The sequence below is a fragment of the Dama dama genome, chromosome 2 (assembly GCF_033118175.1).
Source record: "Dama dama isolate Ldn47 chromosome 2, ASM3311817v1, whole genome shotgun sequence".
Classification (NCBI taxonomy): Eukaryota; Metazoa; Chordata; class Mammalia; order Artiodactyla; family Cervidae; genus Dama; species Dama dama.
The window spans coordinates 18,497,994-18,520,403 of record NC_083682.1 but is presented as its reverse complement, the minus strand read 5'-3'; the positions used below and the strand labels follow the sequence as shown (position 1 = coordinate 18,520,403).

The following is a 22,410-nucleotide window of genomic DNA, read 5'->3' as shown; positions in this document are numbered from 1 at the left end:
GTGGCTATGTGTCTGTAAGTGATAAAAGTTAGTATCTGTCATCATAGGGAGTTATACTTTCCTACCTTCAGAGCATATTAATATATTAGATTGTAAAGCCCCTTAAAATATTAAAGCTCTGTTCCATCTGGTTTATATGGTCTATTAAGTGCTTACATAAATCTAATATTCCCAGAATTCCCAGAAAATAAAGAAACTGAACTTCTAACACTAACAGGGTTAGCTATGTTGGTGGTGAAAATGGAACAGAGGTTTACTGAAGGCAGAGTTTTGGTGATTTCCAAATGCAAATGCCTGATAAAATTCTTAGTACATACAATTTTATCATGCAAAAATCTAAAAAAGTATCAATAGGTATATAGCAAAAAATCTTCCTCTCTTCCTTGTCTCCAGTCTGCCCATTAAATTCCCCACTTTATATGTTCTTTCAGACTTTATGAATATATATATATTCATATATGTAATTTTTCATAAAGAATATATATTTTTCTTAAAGACTATATCCACAAAAAGCAAAGTATAAAAGCAATGTATAAATATGCTACTCTTTGTGTAAAAAATAGGAGAATGACTTTATTCCTTCACCTCCACCCTACTCATTACACCTGGGTCTCGCGCATTGCAGGCAGATTCTTCACCATGTGAGCCCCCAGGGAAGACCCCAGAACACTGGAATAGGTAGCCATTCCCTTCTCCAGGGAATCTTCCCGACCCAGGGATCAAACCATGGTCTCCCACATTGCAGGGAGATTATTTACTGAGTCACCAGGGAAGCCCATGTTGTTCAGTAGCCAAGTTGTGCTCAACTCTTCACAACCCCATGAACTGCCAATACTTTTTACATAAAAACTATCATGTTTCACACTGTTGTGTAGTTTTCTAATATTTTCTGAAGGACTTCCCATATCAGTATATAAAGAGCTTTGCTACTTTTACAACTGTGCAATATTCCACTGTGGAACATCATAGATATTCCATAATTTAACTCATCCATTACTAGTGAATTCTTCAATTATTTCCAATCTTTCACTATTACAAACTATACTACAAGTTTATAAGATGTTATTTCAAGATATGTTCAAGTATATATGAAAGGCAAACACTCAATAATGAAAAAAAATTCCTTTTATAAAGTAGCCCATTTTTCTGTTGGATTTTTGGTCTTTTTCTTATCTCTTTTTAAGTTCTTTAAAGACATTAGTTCTTCATTTGTAATATGAATTCCAAGTATTTTTAACAGGCTGTCATTTGTCCTTGCTTATTTTGTTTTCTATAATGCAGATGTTTTATATTTTATGTAGCTGAATTCCACAACCCTGAGTTTTACATTTTAAGTCATTTTAAAATGCCATCCCTGATCCAAAACCTATTTTTTTTAAGCTTTCCCATGTTTTCTTTTGAATTTTTCGTGGTTTCATTTAATACATTGTACCTTCTTCAATCATTTGGAAATTATCCTTGGTATGAGGCAGGTCTCCAATTTTCCTTATTTTTCACAGATGCATATTCAGTTTTCCCCCCAAAGAATTCAATGAATAGTACATAATGTTCCCGTTGGCTTTGGAGAAGCCATCTTTACCATATCTTCCTATATATTAGGGTAAATTTCTAGGCTTCCCATTTCACCCCCTTATGCCCTCTATTCATACCAGTACCACAAGGTTTTAATCACTGAGACTTCATAACATAATATCTGGTTGCACTAATCCTCTTCCTAGCCTTGCTTTGTTCTTCTCCCCAAAGTTTCTTGACTCAATTATTTAGTCAAGGTCAATTTATTTCAAAACCAATTCACCTAGGTTTTTAAAAAAGCATTGTTTAAAAAAAAAAAAAAAGCATTGTTTTTATCACATTAACTTTATAAACTAACATCTTTATGATATTGACTATTTTGTTATGAACAAGGTATATATCTTTTCTTTTGTTCCAAACTTCTATGTCCTTCAGCAATATTTTAAATTTTCTTCACATAGATCTTAGGGTTCCTTAGTAAGTTTATTTCTGAGCATTTCATCTTTGCTGTTGCTCTTAAAAATGGCCCCTTTTCTTCCAATGTCTTCTAACTGGTTACTCTTGGATATACTGTTAGTAGCCCTGTTTTGCAAATGGGAAAACTGAAATGTATTAACACATCTCAGGCATTCCAGATGTGATGGACCACTTTCTACTAGAAGATCCCACCTCCCAGCCTGAAGAGGACCCTGAAACAAGCAATTCTCACCTCTGGAGACCCACTGGACTGGGTGGCAGACACCAAGATCCTGCCTCACTGAATGCTCCCCTCAGAAGCTCTCCCTCAAAAACCGTGAAAAAAGCTACCAGTGAACTTCCCATTCAAGACTGCATATACGTTGAGAAATAGAGCTTTCCTTCTCTAAGTCTCTGAAAAGGCAGTAAGCCAAATAAAAGGAAAATAAATCCTTAAAAGATTAACACTGGGTGGGATCAGCAGGCCAGAAATCTTCAACTTCTGGAAGACAAAGAAGCAAATGGGATCACACTGACTGGTAAACCAGTGGAGAATAACAGAGGTTCAAGGAGGCTATACTCCCACTTCTCCCCACAACAAATGAGGTACTTGCCCCCAAGGAATTAATAAAAACTGGAAAATTACTCTGTAAATAAATTTAACAATCAATTAGAGGGACTAGGGCTATTAACAAGGGTGTGTTCACCTAAGAAAAGAAAGGCAGAAGCTATACAGCATCATGGGACCACTGGAGAAAATCCGAAGTGGGGGTGGGGAGACAGAGAGGGGCGATATTGACCTGAGCAGTAAAAAGCTACAATTCTTTTAGTCAGAACAAACAGAACATGCATACTTAGCGCACAGGCTGCAAAGTTAAAGCAGAAAGACAATAACCTAAATTCATTATTATATAAATATTAAGTCAGTGATACATAAGAACAAGAACACTTAAAAATTACTTCTCCACTCAAACTGAATCTGAAAGATTAAAGAAAAAGATGAAATTAATGGCCTAAAGAAGAAGTATAAGAAATACCTCAAATCATAAAATCAAAATGTGAAGATAAATTGGTCACCTGATGCAAAGAGCTGACTCATTGGAAAAGACCCTGATGCTGGAAAAGATGGAAGGCAGGAGGAGAAGGGGGCAACAGAGGATGAGATGGTTGGATGGCATCATCAACTCAGTGGACATGAGTTTGAGCAAGCTCAGGGAGACAGTGAAGGACAGGGAAGCCTGGCCTGCTTCAGTCCATGGGGTCACAAACAGACATGACTTAGGGACTGAAAAACAACAATGACAGATACATCATGAAAGAAACACTAAGGAGATCAAATACGCAATAAACAGATTCCATGAGGAGAAAATTATTACTGATAAAAGAGGTAATAATTAAATTAATAATAAAACTCTAAAAATCTTTCCTAATAGAAGACTTAAGTCTACAGACTGAAAGTCACTGAGGCCCAATTGAAGATTTAATGACAAAATACACATAACTAAGAATAAAAAGAAAATTTTACAAGCATTCAGAAAGAATGTTACCTACCAAGGAAAAGAAAAAAAATAAAAAAAAAATAGCAGTGAGTATATGCAAGAAATCAGAGTACATCACTCATAGAACTTATCTGAACAAAAGATTCAAGAAAATATCAACTAAGTAACAAATGGACCAGAACAGACACATTAAGATGGAATATGATTAAAAAGGAGAGGAAACAATGACACATATAACTAAATCTGACTGAATGGCAAAACAGAGTAAAAATCATTTCAGTAAAACACTGGGCTTGGGAGTGGGGACAGAATTTGTTGTATCGTCGCTAAGTCATGTCTGACTCTTCGTGACCCTGTGGACTATGGCCCAACAGGCTGCTCTGTCCATGGGATTTTCCAGGCAAGAATACTGGAGTGGGTTGCCATATCCTTCTTCAGCGGATCTTCCCGGCCCAGGGATTGAACCTGCATCTCCTGCATTGCAGGAGGAAGGATTACCTAAGCCACCAGGTAAACAGGGGCAAAATGGCAATAAAAGACTCATGGGGGATTAGGGGACTAAGAGAAGTACTCTAAAGACCTTATCTTAAAAGGAAGGGAAACGGAAGAAAAGACAGAGCTAAGATGAGGGGAAACAGCACATGGGAGTGAAAGAAACTGATTTGAAAATATGAGCGCGTGGAAAGGAAGCTAATCACTAATGGAAAGTAAAAGTGTAACAGGCAACTTCTAAAATTAACTATCTAGAAAGGCTTTCCTTGTTCTGATTGCAGTCTTCCCAGGTCTGTCACTTTATATATATTTTTAAAGGATATTGACTGTACTACATTTATAAACAGAGCTTTAAGTGTTTCAAGGAATTTTAATTACTAAGTTTGAACGTGCAATTGACTGTTTGCGGGGGCTTAATGCTTAAGCTGAATCCAAATCTTAAGGAGAAATAAGATTTAAAATTTTTAACTTTAAATACACAACTTAATAATCAGGAACTCTGTTATAGTTTTATAATTTTCTGTGCTTTCAGGCCCTTCTTGTATATTAAAAAAAAAAAAACAAACTCGTACAGACTGATGTAAGAAAGGCTCACCCTGGATTCCATCCCAAAGAGTTTAATTAGTGAAATACCAAGAAAGTCTTGTACTAGCATGCTTCATGGTTAAGACAGACTCATTTCACCCATTAAAAAGGACAGCCTAATGACTAGACTCCAACACTGAACAAAATTTTCTGAGATTAAGCGATGTTCATATCAGTCTGATTACCATTAAATTTACTCTTTATGTGACACTGATGAGATGACTTTGGGTGAAAGTTATAGTTCATATTGAAAGAATATTTCAGGGAGTAAATTATACTCCAGATCACATATCCAAAGTTACAGAGTAATAGAAATATCTTTTTTGGTTTTTTTGCAAAATGCACATTTTGGGGGGTGGGTATTGTATATAACAGATTATTAAGGGTGTGATGACTGTGAAAAGTCACAGAGTTTAAAATAGGTCTGGGTGTGATACTGATATATATGTCAATGATAAGCTGTTATTGCTACCTCTCTATCCTGGGATTCCTAAAATGAGAAATTTCTACAGAAGACAAAATAACAGTAAGCATATTAAAAGCAAAGAATTGTGAGTTTCCAGAGGAATTTAGCCATTAAAATAGCCACCCTAAAAAATAAAATAAAATAGCCATCCTAGATCTGAAAGAAGATCTAGATCTGAAAGATCTAAAAGAACTAACATATTCCTTGTTACCTATTTGGACTGCTGCAAAATCTTTTAATTCAAAATCTTCTAACTTTTACCTCATTTCAAATAAGGCAGAGAATGAATAAAGCAACCAACTAACCAACCAATCAAATGCATGAACCATTTATTATTAGCTTTATGATGCTATAAACCAACAAACACATTTCAAAAAATTAAAATATGTATGCCAAATTATCTAGCTTAACTAGAGTCAGAAGCTTCTCTTCTTAAAAACAACTGTCTTATAATGGAGATAAAAGTGAAGATCTGCCTGAGATCTGGGCATCTGTAGACTCTGATTTTTAAAGGTATACAAGTTCTAAAAATGTGGTTTAATTATACACACATATCATCTCAGTAAATGTTTCAAACTCTATGTCACTGTTTGTCATACATACTAAGCTATGTATCTACAATAATGTGATACTAGAGAACACTAATCAAGGTCATATGATAAACCTTTCTGCCCTCAAATGCCAAAAAACTAGACCCTCTCATGATCGTGAGTCAGTAATAATTCCCAGGTGTCCTCCAGGTCATATCTTTAAAAGGTCACATTGTTGCATGCACTATTTCACTTTTATGTTGGCTACATAACTGATGTATCACCAGTGCTCAAAAATTCCTCAAAGAAGGAATTTCAGAACTGAGAAATAAGCTGTAGCTTCTTAAAGGTTGTTATTTACTAGAAAATAACATTTAGCAGCAGATATTAAAAATTTTTTTTATCAAACTGAAGTCTTTTACTTTCAACATTAGTTACACTTATCTACACATACTGACAATATGGTTTATGTGGCTGTCTGAGCAACAGTTTCCTCATCTGGAAAATGGGAAATAACAATACCTACTTGTTAATTGGCTATACCCCAAAACAAAATTTTAAAAGTTTTTTAAAAATGTAAAAAAAAAAAAAAGAATGAATTTTAAATCTAATTCATAAGTTATTCAGAAAAAAGAAAAGTACACAATCTTCTGCCCTTTTTCTGAGTGTGTGCATGCATGGAAATTAGACTGTAATCATTAACAACATTTTAGTTAATGTATATCAGCACAGATTTTAAAGAAACAGGTAAAACATTTCTGTATTTTTTAACTATTAAACTGATTTTACAAAAACAACTGTCACACACAACACTGAGTTTACCATTGCTTTTCTCAAGGTTACAGCTACAACTCCCAGTATCCAACCCTCACCTTCAACACCCACACACATTTTTTCTGCAAGGCATCTCAGCTGGAACATCAGGGTGAACACTATGCAAGCACTCTGCTGCGCATTTCCTCATGTCTGACTGCTGAATAGGTGAGAAACACTACATGAAACATGGCCTTGCCTTGATCTCTGTCACCCTTATAAATAAAATAAGATCAAATCTCAAAGACATACTTGGTTTGGGAGAGTCATGATGACAATCAGATATGAAATAATATTGTCAACAGGACAAATGCCCTATATGGTGTCAGGGTTTCCTGAAACAATGCACCACCTAACTCAGTTTCTTGGGAATGAAAATGTGGTCCCATGGTCCTCAGGAGAAGAAAAACTCAGGCCTACACAGATGACCTGTCAAAAGAAAACCCCAGACTGCCTCCTGTTGCCTCGCAAGTAAATGGAGGATCCTGGAACCCAGTCCATCACAACAAGGACCAGGCTGTCTCCTCCTTTGACAAACAGGCCGAAATAACTTCCACGACTTTAACACTAGGCCAAACAGTTCTCACACAATAAATACCTTATTCCCACTGACTGTTCATGACACACAGATCACATTTAAAACTACAGAATATGCGATGTGAAACGTGAGCACACCTTGGGAGAGAAGCAGCTGAGGCCAGTGAGAAAGGCTAAAATAAAAACCACAGAGAGAATGAGAAAGTTGACACAAAAAAGAATTTCACATGCTAATGAAATGTTCATTTTCATACTTTCATACTTCGAACACTGTGAAGTATTCTTTAAAATTTAAAACATACTTCCTATTCATTTTAACCCACACTCAATTTGTTAATCAGTGGTTATCAAGAGTTCCTAACATTCAGTGTGATGTATGTGAAGTGTTAGGCATTGTTCAGTCATGTCCGACTCTTGGCAACCTCATGGACTGTAGCCCCCCAGGCTCCTCTGTCCATGGAATTCTCCAGGCTAGAATACTGAAGTGGGTAGCCACTCCCTTCTCCAGAGGATCTACCCAGGGTCAGAACCCAGGTCTCCCGCATCACAGGCAAATTCTTTACAGAATCAGCCACCAGGGAAGCCCCAACAGTCAATCTCGTCTGTCATTTAACCTAGACTTTAAAAGTAAAATCTGTGAATAAAGAAATCCACTGAGGAAGGAAAGACTCTTTTTCGAACACTAAAGACAAGATCTGATGAAAATAATGATCCGGTCTCCTACCCAACTACCCATAGATAAAACTGTAAAAGGTGTGTTAATTGCCCATGTGGGTGGCAGTGATAATATGTAGTACAAACTTCTTCGAGGTTTTTTTTTTTTTTTTTAGTATCTCCAAAAGAATTAATTTGTTACACCTGTTGAAAAAGAAAAGCCAGAATAAGGCCTCCTAAAATTTATAACAGCACAACAAAATTAATACGCAAATGGTACTGTGTGTACAAGGAGGGTGAGACCTCTTTCTTCACTAATGCACTGAACTTGGAGAGTTGCTTAATCAGGTGGCCTTCCCAAACACTTCATTTATGAAGATACAAGAGAGATTTTCTGGGGCAGGTGGGAGAAGGAGAGCTATAAGGTTAAGTGAAATATAAGGTCAGAGGCTTTGATCCATGAAATAATTAATCTGGACATAATAAAAATGTTTCGTACATAAGAATAGGGAACAAAAGCAGCCACAGTCACAGCCCGCCCCCCACACACACACGGGAACATATTCCAAGGAAAAAGAGGCAGAAAAATCTCTTAGATTCAGATCCAAGTCACTTCTGTTAGGTGCAAATCAGATACAGGAAGGGGTAATAGTTCATTATGAGTCTCTACCTGAAATTCCTGAAATGCTACTACAAAAACCTGTCTAACACCTTCTCCTCCTGGTGTTCTAACAAGTCATTTAAAATGCCTTTTACAAGCTCAGGGCAAGTTGTGGAATGAAGAATGCTATATATCCAACTAGAAACCCGTCCTCTTCAGCTCCAAATCGTCCCCCAGAGAAAAGAAACCTTACTGAAAGGAGGTTAAAGCAAAAAGGGTGGGAGGGTTGGGGAGCACAGGTGAGGGAGGTGGAGAGAGGGACGAAGGTGAGACAGAGAGAAAGAACGGACTGTGAATTCCGTATTTACCTGAAATGCTCTTCCCCTTCTCCCTCTTCACTGCCAGTCTCCTGGGTTATAACTTCCGAATCCAACCAAAAAACACTGTCATCTCCCGATGTGCTACCCTCACTTTCGGTCTCCATCGTGTGTCTTAGAAGTTTAAACCTCAAGGCATGGGCAAAAGCAGAGCAGTGTCCAGGCTGTTCAGCTCTACTGATGTACACACAGGTATGCGGCCGGGGCGCCAGTAATAACGTGATCATGCCGGGCCACAGGCTATTACGTGCAAGGTTAATTACAGCTGAGGCAAAGACAGGAAGTCCCACGAAGCACCCTCAATGTGTCAGACTGCTACACCTGGGACACCGGACCCTCCCACTGCTGTAGGCTGCATGACCTACATAGCCAAACACACGACCCAAATGCAGGGGAGTTTTCACCAATTCCTTGTCATTTAATAATTATTTCTCTCTTCGCAAGTTTTCTAGCTATTAAGTTAAAATTAGCAATTTTCAAGATTCAGACTTTTCTTATCTATATCCTTTTTCTACCTGACTTTATTATTTAATTTTTATTAGATATAGTAGACCTGAAAAGCACTGTGAACCAATTCAACATAATTAAAATTTATACAATTTTCACACAACAGTAGGATACAAAGTCTATTCACGTTCCCCTTAAATTGAAATACAGCTGATTTACAATGTCCTGTTAGTTTCAGGTGTATAGCACAGTGATTTAGTTATACATATGTGTGTGAGTGTGTGTGTCTGCGTATTCTTTTGCAAACTCTTTTTCCTTATAGGCTATTACAAAATTATTGAGAATAGTTCCCTGTGCTATACAGTAGGTGTTGGTTATCTATTTTATATAGTAGGGTGTACATGGTAATCTCAACCCCCTAATTTATCCCTCCCCCCCTGTTTTTCTCCTTTGGTAACTATAAATTTTTTTTCTAAGTCTGTGGGTCTACTTCAATTTTGTAAATAAGTCCACTTGTATTTCTTTTTTTAGATATTAGCAATACCATATGACATTTGTCTCTGTTTGACTTCCTTCACTCAGTATGATCATCTCTAGGTTCATCCATGTTGCTGCAAATGGCATTACTTCTTTTAACTTAAGCTGAGTAATATTCCATTATATATATGTACCACATCTTCTTTATCCATTCATCAGTCAATGGACATTCCAATTGCTTCCATGTCTTGGCTATTGTAAACAGTGCTATGAACAATGCGGTGCATGTATCTTTTTTAATTATAGTTTTCTCCAGATATATGCCCAGGAGTGGCACTACAGGATCATATGGAAACTCTACTTGCAGTCTTTTAAGGAACTTCCATACTGTTCTCCATAGTAGCTGCACCAAGTTACAATCCCACCAACCAGGCAAGAGAATTCCTTTTTCTCCACACCCTCTCCAGCATTTATTATTTGTAGACTTTTTGATGATGGCCATTCTGATCAAAGTAAAGTGATACCTACCTCATTATAGTTTTGATTTGCATTTCTCTAATAATTAATTAGTGATGTCAAGCATTTTTTCACGTGGCTGTTGGCCATCTACATGTCTTCTTTGCAGAAATATCTAGTTAGGTCTTCTGCCCATTTTTTGATTGGGTTGTGTTTTTTTTAATATTGAGCTGTATGAGCTACTTGTGTATTTTATAAATTAATCCCTTGTCAGTTGCATCATTTGCAAATATTTTCTCCCATTCTGTAAGTTGTCTTTTCATTTGTTTATGATTTCCTCCATAAGAGGAGGAAACAAGAATATCAGAGACATATAGGTTTCCTCCATAAAGGAGATAAGTACATACAATGGAGAAAAGACAGTCTCTTCAATAAGTGTTGCTGGTAAAACATTCTCTAACACAGTATACAAAAATAAGCTCAAAATGGATTAAGGACCTAAATGTAAGACTGGACACTATAAAACCTTTAGAGGAAAACATGGAACACTTTCTGATATCTTTTTAAATTCACCTTCTAGAGTAATGGAAACAAAACAAACAAACAAAAAAAACAAATGTGACCTAATTAAACTTAGAAGTTCTATCTCTGACTTAAGAAAGGTAAACATAAAATTAGAAAGGGCTCTGGACCCAGCACAATGAGAGGCACAGTTATGTATCTCAGAGTTAAGGAGGACCACAATATACAGAGAAGATAAGCAAGGTCTAGGGACTTGCCCATCTTCATGCATTCTAATATAACACCCATCTTTCCTCCCCTTCAATAATAACTTCCATATACACCTTTGCTCAGGTATCCAAAGTGGGACACAACAGCCGGGCCTGTCCATGGCTTTTTAAAGGAAAAAAAAAAAGTAAGTGTCATAAATAGAAAGGTGCTGACAATTACAGAAACAGAAGCATGCAACATTTTTACACATAACTTAAAATAAAGACGCTTAGAGGAGCAGTAAAATGACTCGCTGGGAAATGAGTGAAAAGTATAGCATCTCCAAAACGAGCACAACTGTTACTTAAAAAACAGCTATGCTGGTACCAACCTGGTACGGGTATCTGCCTTTTACTAACAAGCCTGGTTTTGCACTAAATCTGACCAGATAAAAGTTTAAAAGGCATCTACTGGGATACCCTTGAATTTTCATATTGGAAAATAAAGGAAATGAACCATGCAGCTGACTTTGTTTATAAGGTACCTTTCCTTTCCACGAAACTATAACTTATACTACATGTTACTATTTTAATTTTGTTGCTCCAAAAACTATATAGTTTTAATCTACTGACCACGTTAGTCATTCCAAAGAAATAGTGAGGAGATGGAATTAAATTTAACCCCTTCCTCATTTCATCCACTGAAATTAATTTCCAATGGATCAAAGATTTAAATGTAAAGATAAAACCAAAAGAGAAAATCTGGGAAATCTTTTGATCACTTCACTGTGAGGAAGTCCTTTCAAAATATAACTTTAAGAAGCCTTAAAACCACAAAAGACTGATACATTTTACTGCATACAAATTTAAAAATCTTTCCTAACCAAAAAAAGTCTTTAATTATGAATAAAGTCAAATGTAATTAATTAAGTAAAAATATTTGGAACCTATCACAATGGGTTAATTTCTTTAATATATATATAAAAGGTGCCTATAAATCTTTAAAATCCAACAACCCAAAAGATAAACAGGCAAAAAGCATAAGCAGAATAATAACAGAAAGACATGAAAGAATCATAAAAACATAATAAAACTTATTTACTTCACTCAATAAAAATGAAAAAGAAAAACACAATAAGATCCCTTTTTAGTCTATCAGGCAAAGATGTTTTAAAGTTTTAACAAGCTGTTAGGAAGAAGATGTGGGAAAATGAATATACACTGTTGGTGGGAATATACACTGGTATAACCCCTGTGCAGGGCAATTTGGCAAAAAATCATGTGCTTTCACAGATCCTATTTATCTTTCCTTCTAATCATTTATTTTACTCTTTCACTTTCATGGTTCATTTACCTCCCTTCCTCAAGCACTTTCAAACATGAAAAAGGACCCTGTAAGCGGCGTTTGCACCGAACACCATGGGCAGTCTGGCATCAGGAAGCCTGGTCTTCCAGCCCTGCTGTCACATCAGACGCCCACCTCTCCACCCCGCATCCCAGCTGCAGGGAGAGCCTCCTCTCCTCCCAACCTGACTTTCGCACCAAGCAGTCATTCAAGACTCGTTCTCACAGTTCTGACTATGCTGTCAAAAGCTTTAAAAAAAAAAAGGGCTTAAATTCAGATCAACATGTGGTCGTTCTTCTCTGTTGTCTTCTTTGGTAGCTTAGGAATATCTAGCAAAAATCAAAGATAGAGGCAGGAAAGAAAGCAAGCAGAGTGGGACCCGTGGCCACCACAGGTTGAGAGGGCCGTTCTTACAGACCATAGCGGGGATTTAACCCTTTTTCCTGATTGGTTTAAAATCTGACCAGACTCCACTCCCACTGCAAGCTTTTCAGAGCACAAGTCCCTGACCTAAATCCCAAAAGTCACCATCAGTAGTTTAGAACCAGCTGATTCTTCATCTTCTACTGACCAACAGGCAAAGAAGTTGAGGGAAAGAGAAGTTCCCATTCCTACAGGAAGGGGAAAAGCATTCTAACAACAGTTTAAGAATCCCAAAGTAGAATACATTTTTTTTCAAGAGAAAAACAATTTAAAGATATAAATCCATTAAAATGTAGAATGAATACATAGTAGAAGAATGGTTGATAATGGATGACATTTGAACATTATATATGGCACTTTTTACATTACAGGAAAATCTTAAGTCACTGAAAATATCTTAGAAGGATCCTTGTTCAATTTTTCTAATACAATTATTTGATACATATGTATATACTACAGTCAGACACTGCACATTTAGAATACATAATTTTCTGAAGAGCCATGTGGTATATCTATTGTAGAGTCATATCTGTGAAGCATTCTGTAGACAAGCTTTGTCTACTTGGCTAGAAAATGGAACATTTCATGTTAGAGAAGATTTTGCTTATTAGAAACACATATTTAGAGAGAGCGCTAACTCTGAACTGTTCAAAAGAACTAAATGAGATTTCCCAAAAAAAATGGCTACCTGAATATGTCATCACAAAAATATATTCATGGGAAAAAAAAAAGAGTTTTATTTCAAAAAGTTAACTATAAAACCTAGAAGGAAAAAACAGTTTTCAATAGAACTGGAAGTATCAATATTTTGAAGTCAGACATAGACTCAAATCTCAACCATGTTGTTCACAAATCCTGTGGTTTGGGGAGAATAACTTAAATTGAGTCTCAGTTTGGTGATCTCTAAAAGAGTAATGACAACCCTGTAAGGTTAATGTATGGATTAAAAATAATGTATGTAATAAAATTATCATATTGCACAGTATAGATAAGACTCCCCCCAGAAATGACAGCCATCATTTTCATCATAATCACTGAAGCCATAAAAATGTTTTAATCACTGTGACTATACAAACACTGAAGAGTAAGATATCTCAATCTTCAAACATTTGGCTTAACTCTGTAATTTTTACCATTATTTAAAAGAGAGTAGTAATTTAGTAAGTAAAAGGAAACCAAACTCAACTAAATTAAGAGGTGGTTTTCTAATTACCTGAATCCCTTTTCTGAATGTGAAGAATGCAAAATCAAAAATCAGAACTAAAAGCTCATATTATCCCCCCATGCATTACAAAGTAAGTGCATATAAAATTAGATCTTCAGTCAATTCAGCATGATACTTTCAATCTTCTTAATAAGTGATATTAGGTGGAAATTTCACAAGTATATGAAAAGCTCTCTCAAAACTCAAGTGAAATGGTCTATCATTTTAAATTAAGTTCTACATCTTTATCCAAATAAGCAAAGATTAAAGGCATACTTTCTGGTATTCAAGTTTTAAATATATACATATATAAAATGTTCATTATATGTGTAGAAAATTACTTTCAATAAATATAATCTCATGCTATGCTTTCACTGAATCACTCAGTTTAGTTCAGTTCAGTTGCTCAGTCGTGTCTGACTCTTTGCGACCCCATGAATCGCAGCACGCCAGGCCTCCCTGTCCATCACCAACTCCTGGAGTCCACCCAAACCCATGTCCATCGAGTCAATGATGCCATCCAGCCATCTCATCCTCTGTCACCCCCTTCTCCTCCTGCCCCCAATCCCTCCCAGCATCAGGGTCTTTTCCAAGGAGCCAACTCTTCCCCTGAGGTGGCCAAAGTATTGGGAGTTTCAGCTTCAGCATCAGTCCTTCCAATGAACACCCAGGACTGATCTCCTTTAGGATAGACTGGTTGGATCTCCTTGCAGTCCCAGGGACTCTCAAGAGTCTTCTCCAACACCACAATTCAAAAGCATCAATTTTTCAGTGCTCAGCTTTCTTCACAGTCCAACTCTCACATCCATACATGACTACTGGAAAAACCATAGCCTTGAGACTAGATGGACCTCTGTTGGCAAAGTAATGTCTCTGCTTTTTAATATGCTATCTAGGTTGGTCATAACTTTCCATCCAAGGAATAAGTGTCTTTTAATTTCATGGCTACAATCACCATGTGCAGTGATTTTGGAGCCCAAAAAAATAAAATCTGAATCACTACCTACCATCGATTATTACATATTCTAGAATCATCTCATATAAATAATACTGGTTGAAGAAAAATACTTCAACATGACAGGCTATCTAACTAGACTCCTCCAATGCAATTTTTAACCACTGTATTTGTTTGGAATCAGTAACTATAAAAAAAATTTTTAATGTGATTCCATTGTAAGAAAAATCATATTTTCAATACAAACACATATAGAAAAAGAGCTTGGTAATCTACACAACAAAAGACTGTGGGCAATTCTTACTTTCATCTTTAAATTTATCCACAATGTTTAATTTTTAATATAAAAATGTATTAGCTATTTCAGTTTTTAGTTTTAAGTAAATTAACTTCATGAATTAAAAGATCTACTCTAGTTTCTTCTCTTGAATAGTTGAAGGCTAAGTTTCCATCTCAACATATCATAGATATCAATGAATATAATGAAAAGATATAATGATAAAAACTACATTTTCTTTAAGTGTCAATTCACAACCTTCAAGTTATATCACTATGCCTTTGCTGTGATAAGCAGAAACCGAACTAACTTGATGTTTACTTGGTGAAATGATACACAATTCGTTAAGCAACCATTTCACTATTACAAGTAGCACTAAAGTGAAACACACAAAGCAACTGAAAACAACAGTACTGATTTTGAGTCTATGGTTTCCATTTTAGAAATAATGTTGGGTTTTTTTTTTTTAATTTAATGAAGACCAGATAACTCAAATTCCTTCGGTGCCACTTATTACCTGTATGAATATGGGCAATTTACTTAAGATCTCTGAAGCTCAATTTCCTCATATGAACAGAATAAACGTGCCCAATCATACTGCAATCAAAGTGATTAGATGAAACAGTATACATAAAGTATCCATGGAACACAACATTTGTAAATAAAAGATGCTTTAAAAATGGAAGGTATAATTAAAAATGTTTCATGAATCGAGGTTTAGGATCTAGTAAAAAATGCTAAACTCCTTAGAAGAGGAAACAAAATTTTCATAAGGGCTCCTTTAAAATTACTAAAATATCATTATCTCACTTGAAGAAATATCACAAATACCCAGTCAGTGCACAAACCTGTTTTTTTAACACGGTTTGTTTGAATCAGGAAGTCCACACATGATATTTTAGCTAATACTTTAGTTAATAATATTGAGATTTAAGGGTTTCCTCTCCTCCTTTGTTGTTACATGTCTGTTGAAGAAATCAGGTCCTGTATGATCTCTAGCATTCCAGGCCTTGCCGATTCTCTCCCAGTAGAGTTGTTCTACCAGTTCCTTGAGTTCTTATTTCCTTTACAGACATTAATTCCTAAAGGCTATATTGATAGCTTTAGTCTCATGTTTTCTGCCTTATCTACCAGCCTTCTAAAATAAACAGTAATCAAATAAACATCAAAGTGGTAAAATGATAGAAAATGCTAAGACAAAAAGTAAGCAAAGTGCCATAGATAATATATTCTTGCATGACTTCACCAGGCATAGTAGGGTAGCTCTCCAAGGTACAGCACATTAAAAAGCTTCAAGTGTTGTTTAACTTCTAACCTAGAAGGGCTCCCGCAATCTCTGCCATCAACCATGACATTCCATGTCCCTCCTACACAACCTGCTAAGGACAATGGCAAAACCTGCACACATCTGAACAGTTTATGACTAATACCAAGATGTCTGCCACTAATTAGTTCCTACTATTTTAGAAGGCGGCATAAAAGCTGTGTGAACTATAAAATATTCTTCAAAGGATAGAAACAGCATGAAAAAGGAACAACTGATATTCTGGAATAAATTACCAATTACATTAAAATAGGTGAAATGCAGGACTATCACATTCTAGTATATCAAGCCTAGTTCACCAGCTCTTAAACAATTGATATTAATTGATTAGCAGGAATCAAGAGATCAAAGAAATATCTATAAGGCTGCATATCTGAAAAAATATGGACTCATGATAATACAGAGGAATAGACATTAATAAACCTTCATGAGCTTGGAAAGCCAACATGTTAGCATCAAGTAACATAGATTTGCCAAGGAGAACTAGACGATCTCCTCTCTAACCCCTTTCCGCACAAGAAAACACTTAACGATTTGGCCAGTGTTTCAGAATCTCCAAGTCAAAGAACTATCAAAACAGTGAAAGATTCTACAAATAGCAAGCATATCCACAAACTAACAAGGCACCCTTAAGTGAACAAATGGAAAAGACAATTCAGGATGCACTGATTTTTCTGCCAGCATCCAATAACACACCGGTGATTATCACCCATTCTGTCATGTTCAAACATAAAATACAAAGACGATACCATATCAACAAAACAAAAATATCATCTTATATCACTAAAGTGATTTACTATTTTCAAAGCACTCTGACATATATCAAAGTGAATAACACTTCAGTAAAAGAAACTAAACTAAGTGAAGGGTAGGAATTTTACATTTGAAATAACAGATTTTAGAAAACTATAAACTTCTAAGAAAAAGCACTGAGAATTGAATTCATTATAATCTCAATAACTGCATAGTCTAACATAAAATAGCTTAATAATAAACACAGGTGCAACACTGGGAATAAACAAACAAGACACTATGGTCATTTACAGCATTGTTTTCCAAGGAAAAAACTGAGGCTATTTTTGCAAGTGCGGCTTTAAAACAGATCCTCAGTCCTTTTCTCTGCCCCAAAACAGTTCAAGGATCTGCACACACTCATTAGGAACAATGACTCATAACCTACTTAGAGATTTATTTTGATGAACAACCATCTGAAAAGCAAATTATCATTGAGAGTGTCAAGCTTGTTGAGCATTCAAACCTTAAGGTGAAAATTATTTTAATTAGAACTTAATTTAATTGAAATCAGCAGTGCAAAAAAAAAAAAAAATTTTACAGGAGGGATGGGGAGGAAGAGCTGGATGAAATGAAGTCTCTGATCAGCTAGGGCAATATGAGGGCAAAAAGGAGGAGAGCAAAAAGTAAATGTCTTAACTTCTTAAAGATTAACCTGAAATAGATGAAAATATTCAACTAGAAAAACTGGGGGTATCAGTCAGGGTACTAAGACCCTTCCTCGAAACATTCAGCAAATGACGCCAAAGTGACAGAAGGCTCAACTGCGTAGACACAGGTTGTAAACTGATACCGGGGGAATTCTCATGCTGTTGTTGGTGTTTTTTCTTAGGCTATTTTCTCGAAATTAAGAACATTCACCTGAATGAGTATCTGCTGCAAATGTCTATAACATGATAGTAAAGAAAAATTTGGCCAGTGGCTACTTACAGCTGAAAAGAGTGAAGGGTCAGAGAAACATTTGTGACAGGAACTGAAAATAAATACTAGCAACTTATACAAACTTCAGAAATCCCAGTACTTTTGAAGTTAGAAGTAATCTGAATGTCGTCTACTCTGAAGTTACCTAGGAAACTTAACTTCAGAAATGCATGTTTCCTTCTTCTACCTTAAAACTGGATGGTAAATTTTCACATAGCATCTCGTACTAACTCTAGTCACATGCTGTGATCAAAACATTGTCCCTGAATTACACATGAGGAAACTGAGGCTTTCCCAAAAGTCACACAATTTGTAAGTGGTACTAACCTCTTAGGTTCATTGTGAAGGAAATTTTCAAATTATTTCCCAGTCCAAGCATTCTTCTTTCTGCTTTCCCATACCACTTACAGAAACACTTTCAAAATACTTTTAAAAATACAAAAGAAACAAGCATAAAGAGGGAGAGTGATCTACCTAAGGAACACAAGGGCAGAAGGAGCCTGAACTCACACACTTAACCGCGAGGTCTGCCCCAAAACGGGCATCAAGTATGATCTTCCTGCTCCAACAGGTTTCTGTAACGTGAATTAGCTCACATGAGGTTGGTAAGTAGGGCAATGTGTCACTATGACTCAGACTGTGTGTAACAACTTTTTCCCACGTATTATGTCTTCAGCCAGGTATGTCCAGTTTAACACCAAGTTCACTACCCGGGGGAGTGTGGTGGCAAAATTCAGGGGTTGGCGAACTGTACGTGATGCCCACTCTGGCCACTGTGCTGCGGGCTCAGTGTGGCCCCATCCTGAGTCCTGGGCCTTTTACACAGTGCTTCCTCTGTCTGATGCACATTTCCTCTGTGTCTATGATTCAGCACTCTCAGCCCTTCATTCTGCCACTCATGCTATCAAGCATCCATCAGCCTTCTTTAAAGGTAAAATCCTACATTTACTGCATTACTTCTTCACTGACTCACGATTTGACCTATCTTTTAAACTGACCTGTTATTAGAATCGTTATTGCTTTTATTAGTGCTTTGGGTAGAAAGCGGTATAGATTTTGAGTGATTGGTGCAACCCTATTTTTTACCAGACCTTTTATTTTCAGTACAAGGTTTGTAACATCACAAGATTTTTTTCAAAAATGCATATATCACATTACTGCAAAAACAAGTGAATAAAAAATAATGTTTTAAAACCAGTATCAATGTTTACTACATACTCCATTTCAGCCATTCTGAGTTTTACTATGAAATAAAGATGATACCATCAGAACTACTGGACATCCAACACAACAGAACAGTTCTTCATTCCCTACACATCTCAGGGCCCTCTACAGAAGCCAAAAGCAGTACTCCTCAGAGAGTATGTAAGAGAACTACATGAACATACACCACTGGGCATCAGAACAAGATGAGTAGCTTAAAAAAGACAGGTCTCCCCACCCCCCATATGACCTACTGGATTTCTAGAGCCCTGATTCTAGAATCTGCACTTCAAGTTCTTCAGCTGATTCTATTTATCTGACTGCCCAGCTGTATAATAATCAGGTGGTCACATAGGAAAGCAAGAAGAACAAAAATTAAGCCCCCAAAATGATTTGCTTTTACTGTCTGAAACGATCAATAATCCAAATGAACGAATCAGCATTCTTAAATGAAGAGTATAAAAATCACTTTTTAATCCTATAACTCAGAATTTATCAATTTAAATATGGAAGGGCTGTTCACAAGATGTAAGTAGTTAATAAGAGGCTTGAATGAATGAGATACTAACATAACTATCAACTATACCCTCTAACTAGTTACCATCTCTCAATGTGGGGAAATGGAAGGAAAAGCGTGGTGTCTGTAATATATGACAAGGAGGAAGTTGTCACTTCTTGGCTCAGAATTCTGACAACCTGAAAGAAGAAAGCACATCATCTTCTTTGGCCTTATTAATTTTGGAGTTCTTTGATTTATTTGAGACAATCACTTCATGGCAAATAGGTGGGGAAACAATGGAAACACTGACAGACTTTATTCTGGGGGGGCTCCAAAATCACTGCAGATGGTGACTGCAGTCATGAAATTAAAAGACACCTGCTCCTTGGAAGAAAAGCTATGACCAACCTTGACAGCATATTAAAAAGCGGAGACATTACTTCGCCAATAAAGGTGCATCTAGTCAAAGCTATGGTTTTTCCAGTAGTCATGTATGGATGTGAGAGTTGGACTGTGAAGAAAGCTGAGTGCCAAAGAAATGATGCTTTGAACTGTGGTGTTAGACAAGAGTCTTGAGAGTCCCTTGGACTGCAAGGAGATCAAACTAGTCAATCCTAAAAGAAATCAGTCCAGAATATTCATTGGAAGGACTGATGCTGAAGCTCCAATACTTTGGTCACCTGATGCAAAGAGTTCACTCATTGGAAAAGACCCTGATGCTGGGAAAGACTGAAAGCAGGAGGAGAAGGGGATGACAGAGGATGAGATGGTTGGATGGCCTCATCGACTCGATGGATGTGAGTCTGAGCAAGCTCCGGGATTTGGTGATGGACAGGGAAGCCTGGCGTGCTGCAGTCCATGGGGTCGCAAAGAATCAGACTGAACAACTGAACTGAACTCAGATGATTCTCATTAAGGCTATACCAATACTAATCATTACTAACCATGCTGCTTAATAAGCCTCAACAGAATTCACACCATTTCTGGTGCGTTAAATAATATTTCTTATTTAAATGCTTTATGAATCTACCACAGTGGGTGGCACCTAACAGCTACTACTGGGCATAAGGCAGCACAACCGGAAACATTCCAGATGGCAATTAAAGCAAAGTATCTTACACCCAATGTTCTAGGAAACTTCACGGCAGGTTATATACTTAAGCAACTGTACTTGAATATTCATGACCCAGGGCTTCCCATGCGGCTCAGCGGTAAAGGATCCACCCGCCAGTGCAGGAGATGAAGGTTCGATCCCTGGACAGGGAAGATCTGGAAAAGGAAATGGCAACCCACTCCAGTATTCTTGCTTGGGAAATCCCATGGACAGAGGAGACTGGCGGGCTACAGTCCATGGGGTCACCAAAGAGTTGGTCATGACTTAGCAACTGAACAAAAACATTTGTGACCAAGGATACTCACAGGAAAGCAACAAAGTTTTAGTGTGGGGGCTAAAATACTGCTCACTTTACACAGAAAGAAACCTTATCTGGGCTACCAAACATGATTGATTTGAATCTCAAATTATACTTTAATCTGGCCTTTACTGAGTTGTCCCCAAAATACGTGTGTGTATGTGTATCTTATCTATTCTCCAAACCACATCAAAGGCTCATATTTCATAACAGTACATTTCAAATAAAATATAGTATAAGGAATCAATGAGTTTTCATTGGTCTAAGGCTTGAATGTTCTGACTCACTTTGGAAGTGCTGCTATCTGAAATTTAAATGATGTAAATTGAGATAAGGGGTAATCAAGAGATGTCCCCAAGGCACACCACGCAGTGAAGCTCAATGAAACTCCCATTTCATTGAAAATGGACAAAATAACTGCTTCAGTTAAACCAAGAAAATATGCCAGGAGGTATTTTTATCTAACACAAAGGATGTGGTTTAAACCTATAGCAGCTAAATTTTAATCTTCCATTTGTCAGAACTACTTGCCAAAGGCAAACGACAGAATGTAATAATGTACTGAAATTTCCTGCAATTGGCAGCAGGGAACAGTAATGGAGAAAAGTGATGGATGTGAGAGTCTGAGACATCACAGCACCCAGTAATCCACATTAAGTAACGTACTGTAGGACATGCCAAAAACAGTATGCCTAGCTCAGTTGCATGAAGAATTCTGCATTATGGAAATACAGATATTACAGCAAAACTCCTGAAAATGGGACAGGTTTCTTTATCTTGAATTAAACTTCCATGTTTCAGATAACAATTTAATAGTGCAACATTTTTATAAGCCTATATAAGCCATTTAAAAAGAGATTTGTTTCAAATATTTTAATAGCCCAACATGACAAACCTTACATGAAGATGCTATAGGAAAGATAAACGAGGCATTAAATGAGGGCAGGACAAGACAAGGAAAGAGACTACACTCTAGTTTTGCAGGTAGAAGGTAGGTAAGTTTTAAATAATTTTTTAAAAATAAAAAGTGTAAAAATCTTGCAGGGAAGAACAATAATTCATATTTATCTTCTCATGTCCATGACTGTTGCCTGAAAAGCCGGTTTTAAACAAGAACTGTAGTAGTACTCCCCCCAAAGAACCCATAACGCTGGTATAAGCATGAGGAAAAAGTCAGACAAACTCAAACTGAGGACATTCTACAAAATAACCTACAGGCACTGAAAATACGCAAAGTTTAAGAACTGTCCCAAGCAAGAAGAGCCCAAGGAGAAATGATGACTAAAGGTTTTTGGTATCCTGGAATAGAAAAAAAAAAAACATTAAGTAGAAACCAAAATTCAAATAAAATATGAACCTTAGATAATAACTGTGTGTAAATTTTGGCTCACTACATGTGACAAAAGTGCCATTTTAATGTAAGATGTTAACAAAACGGGAAAT

The 22,410-nt window shown here is 36.6% G+C and overlaps 1 protein-coding gene across 4 annotated transcripts in view; it reads right to left on the bottom strand.

Moving 5' to 3' along the window:
- The window catches only part of ARHGAP32 (Rho GTPase activating protein 32), a 191,520-nt gene that overhangs the window by 115,776 nt on the left and 53,334 nt on the right, over window positions 1-22,410 (bottom strand). For 2 of the 4 annotated variants that reach the window (XM_061166721.1, XM_061166731.1), the window contains exon 1: window positions 8,514-8,644. The exons of the other annotated variants lie outside the window; for them this stretch is intronic. In XM_061166721.1, coding sequence (XP_061022704.1) covers window positions 8,514-8,629 — 116 coding nt within the window. In that variant the 5' untranslated portion in view covers window positions 8,630-8,644. Of the gene's footprint in view, window positions 1-8,513; window positions 8,645-22,410 lie in introns of those variants that run through there. 4 annotated transcript variants of the gene reach the window in all.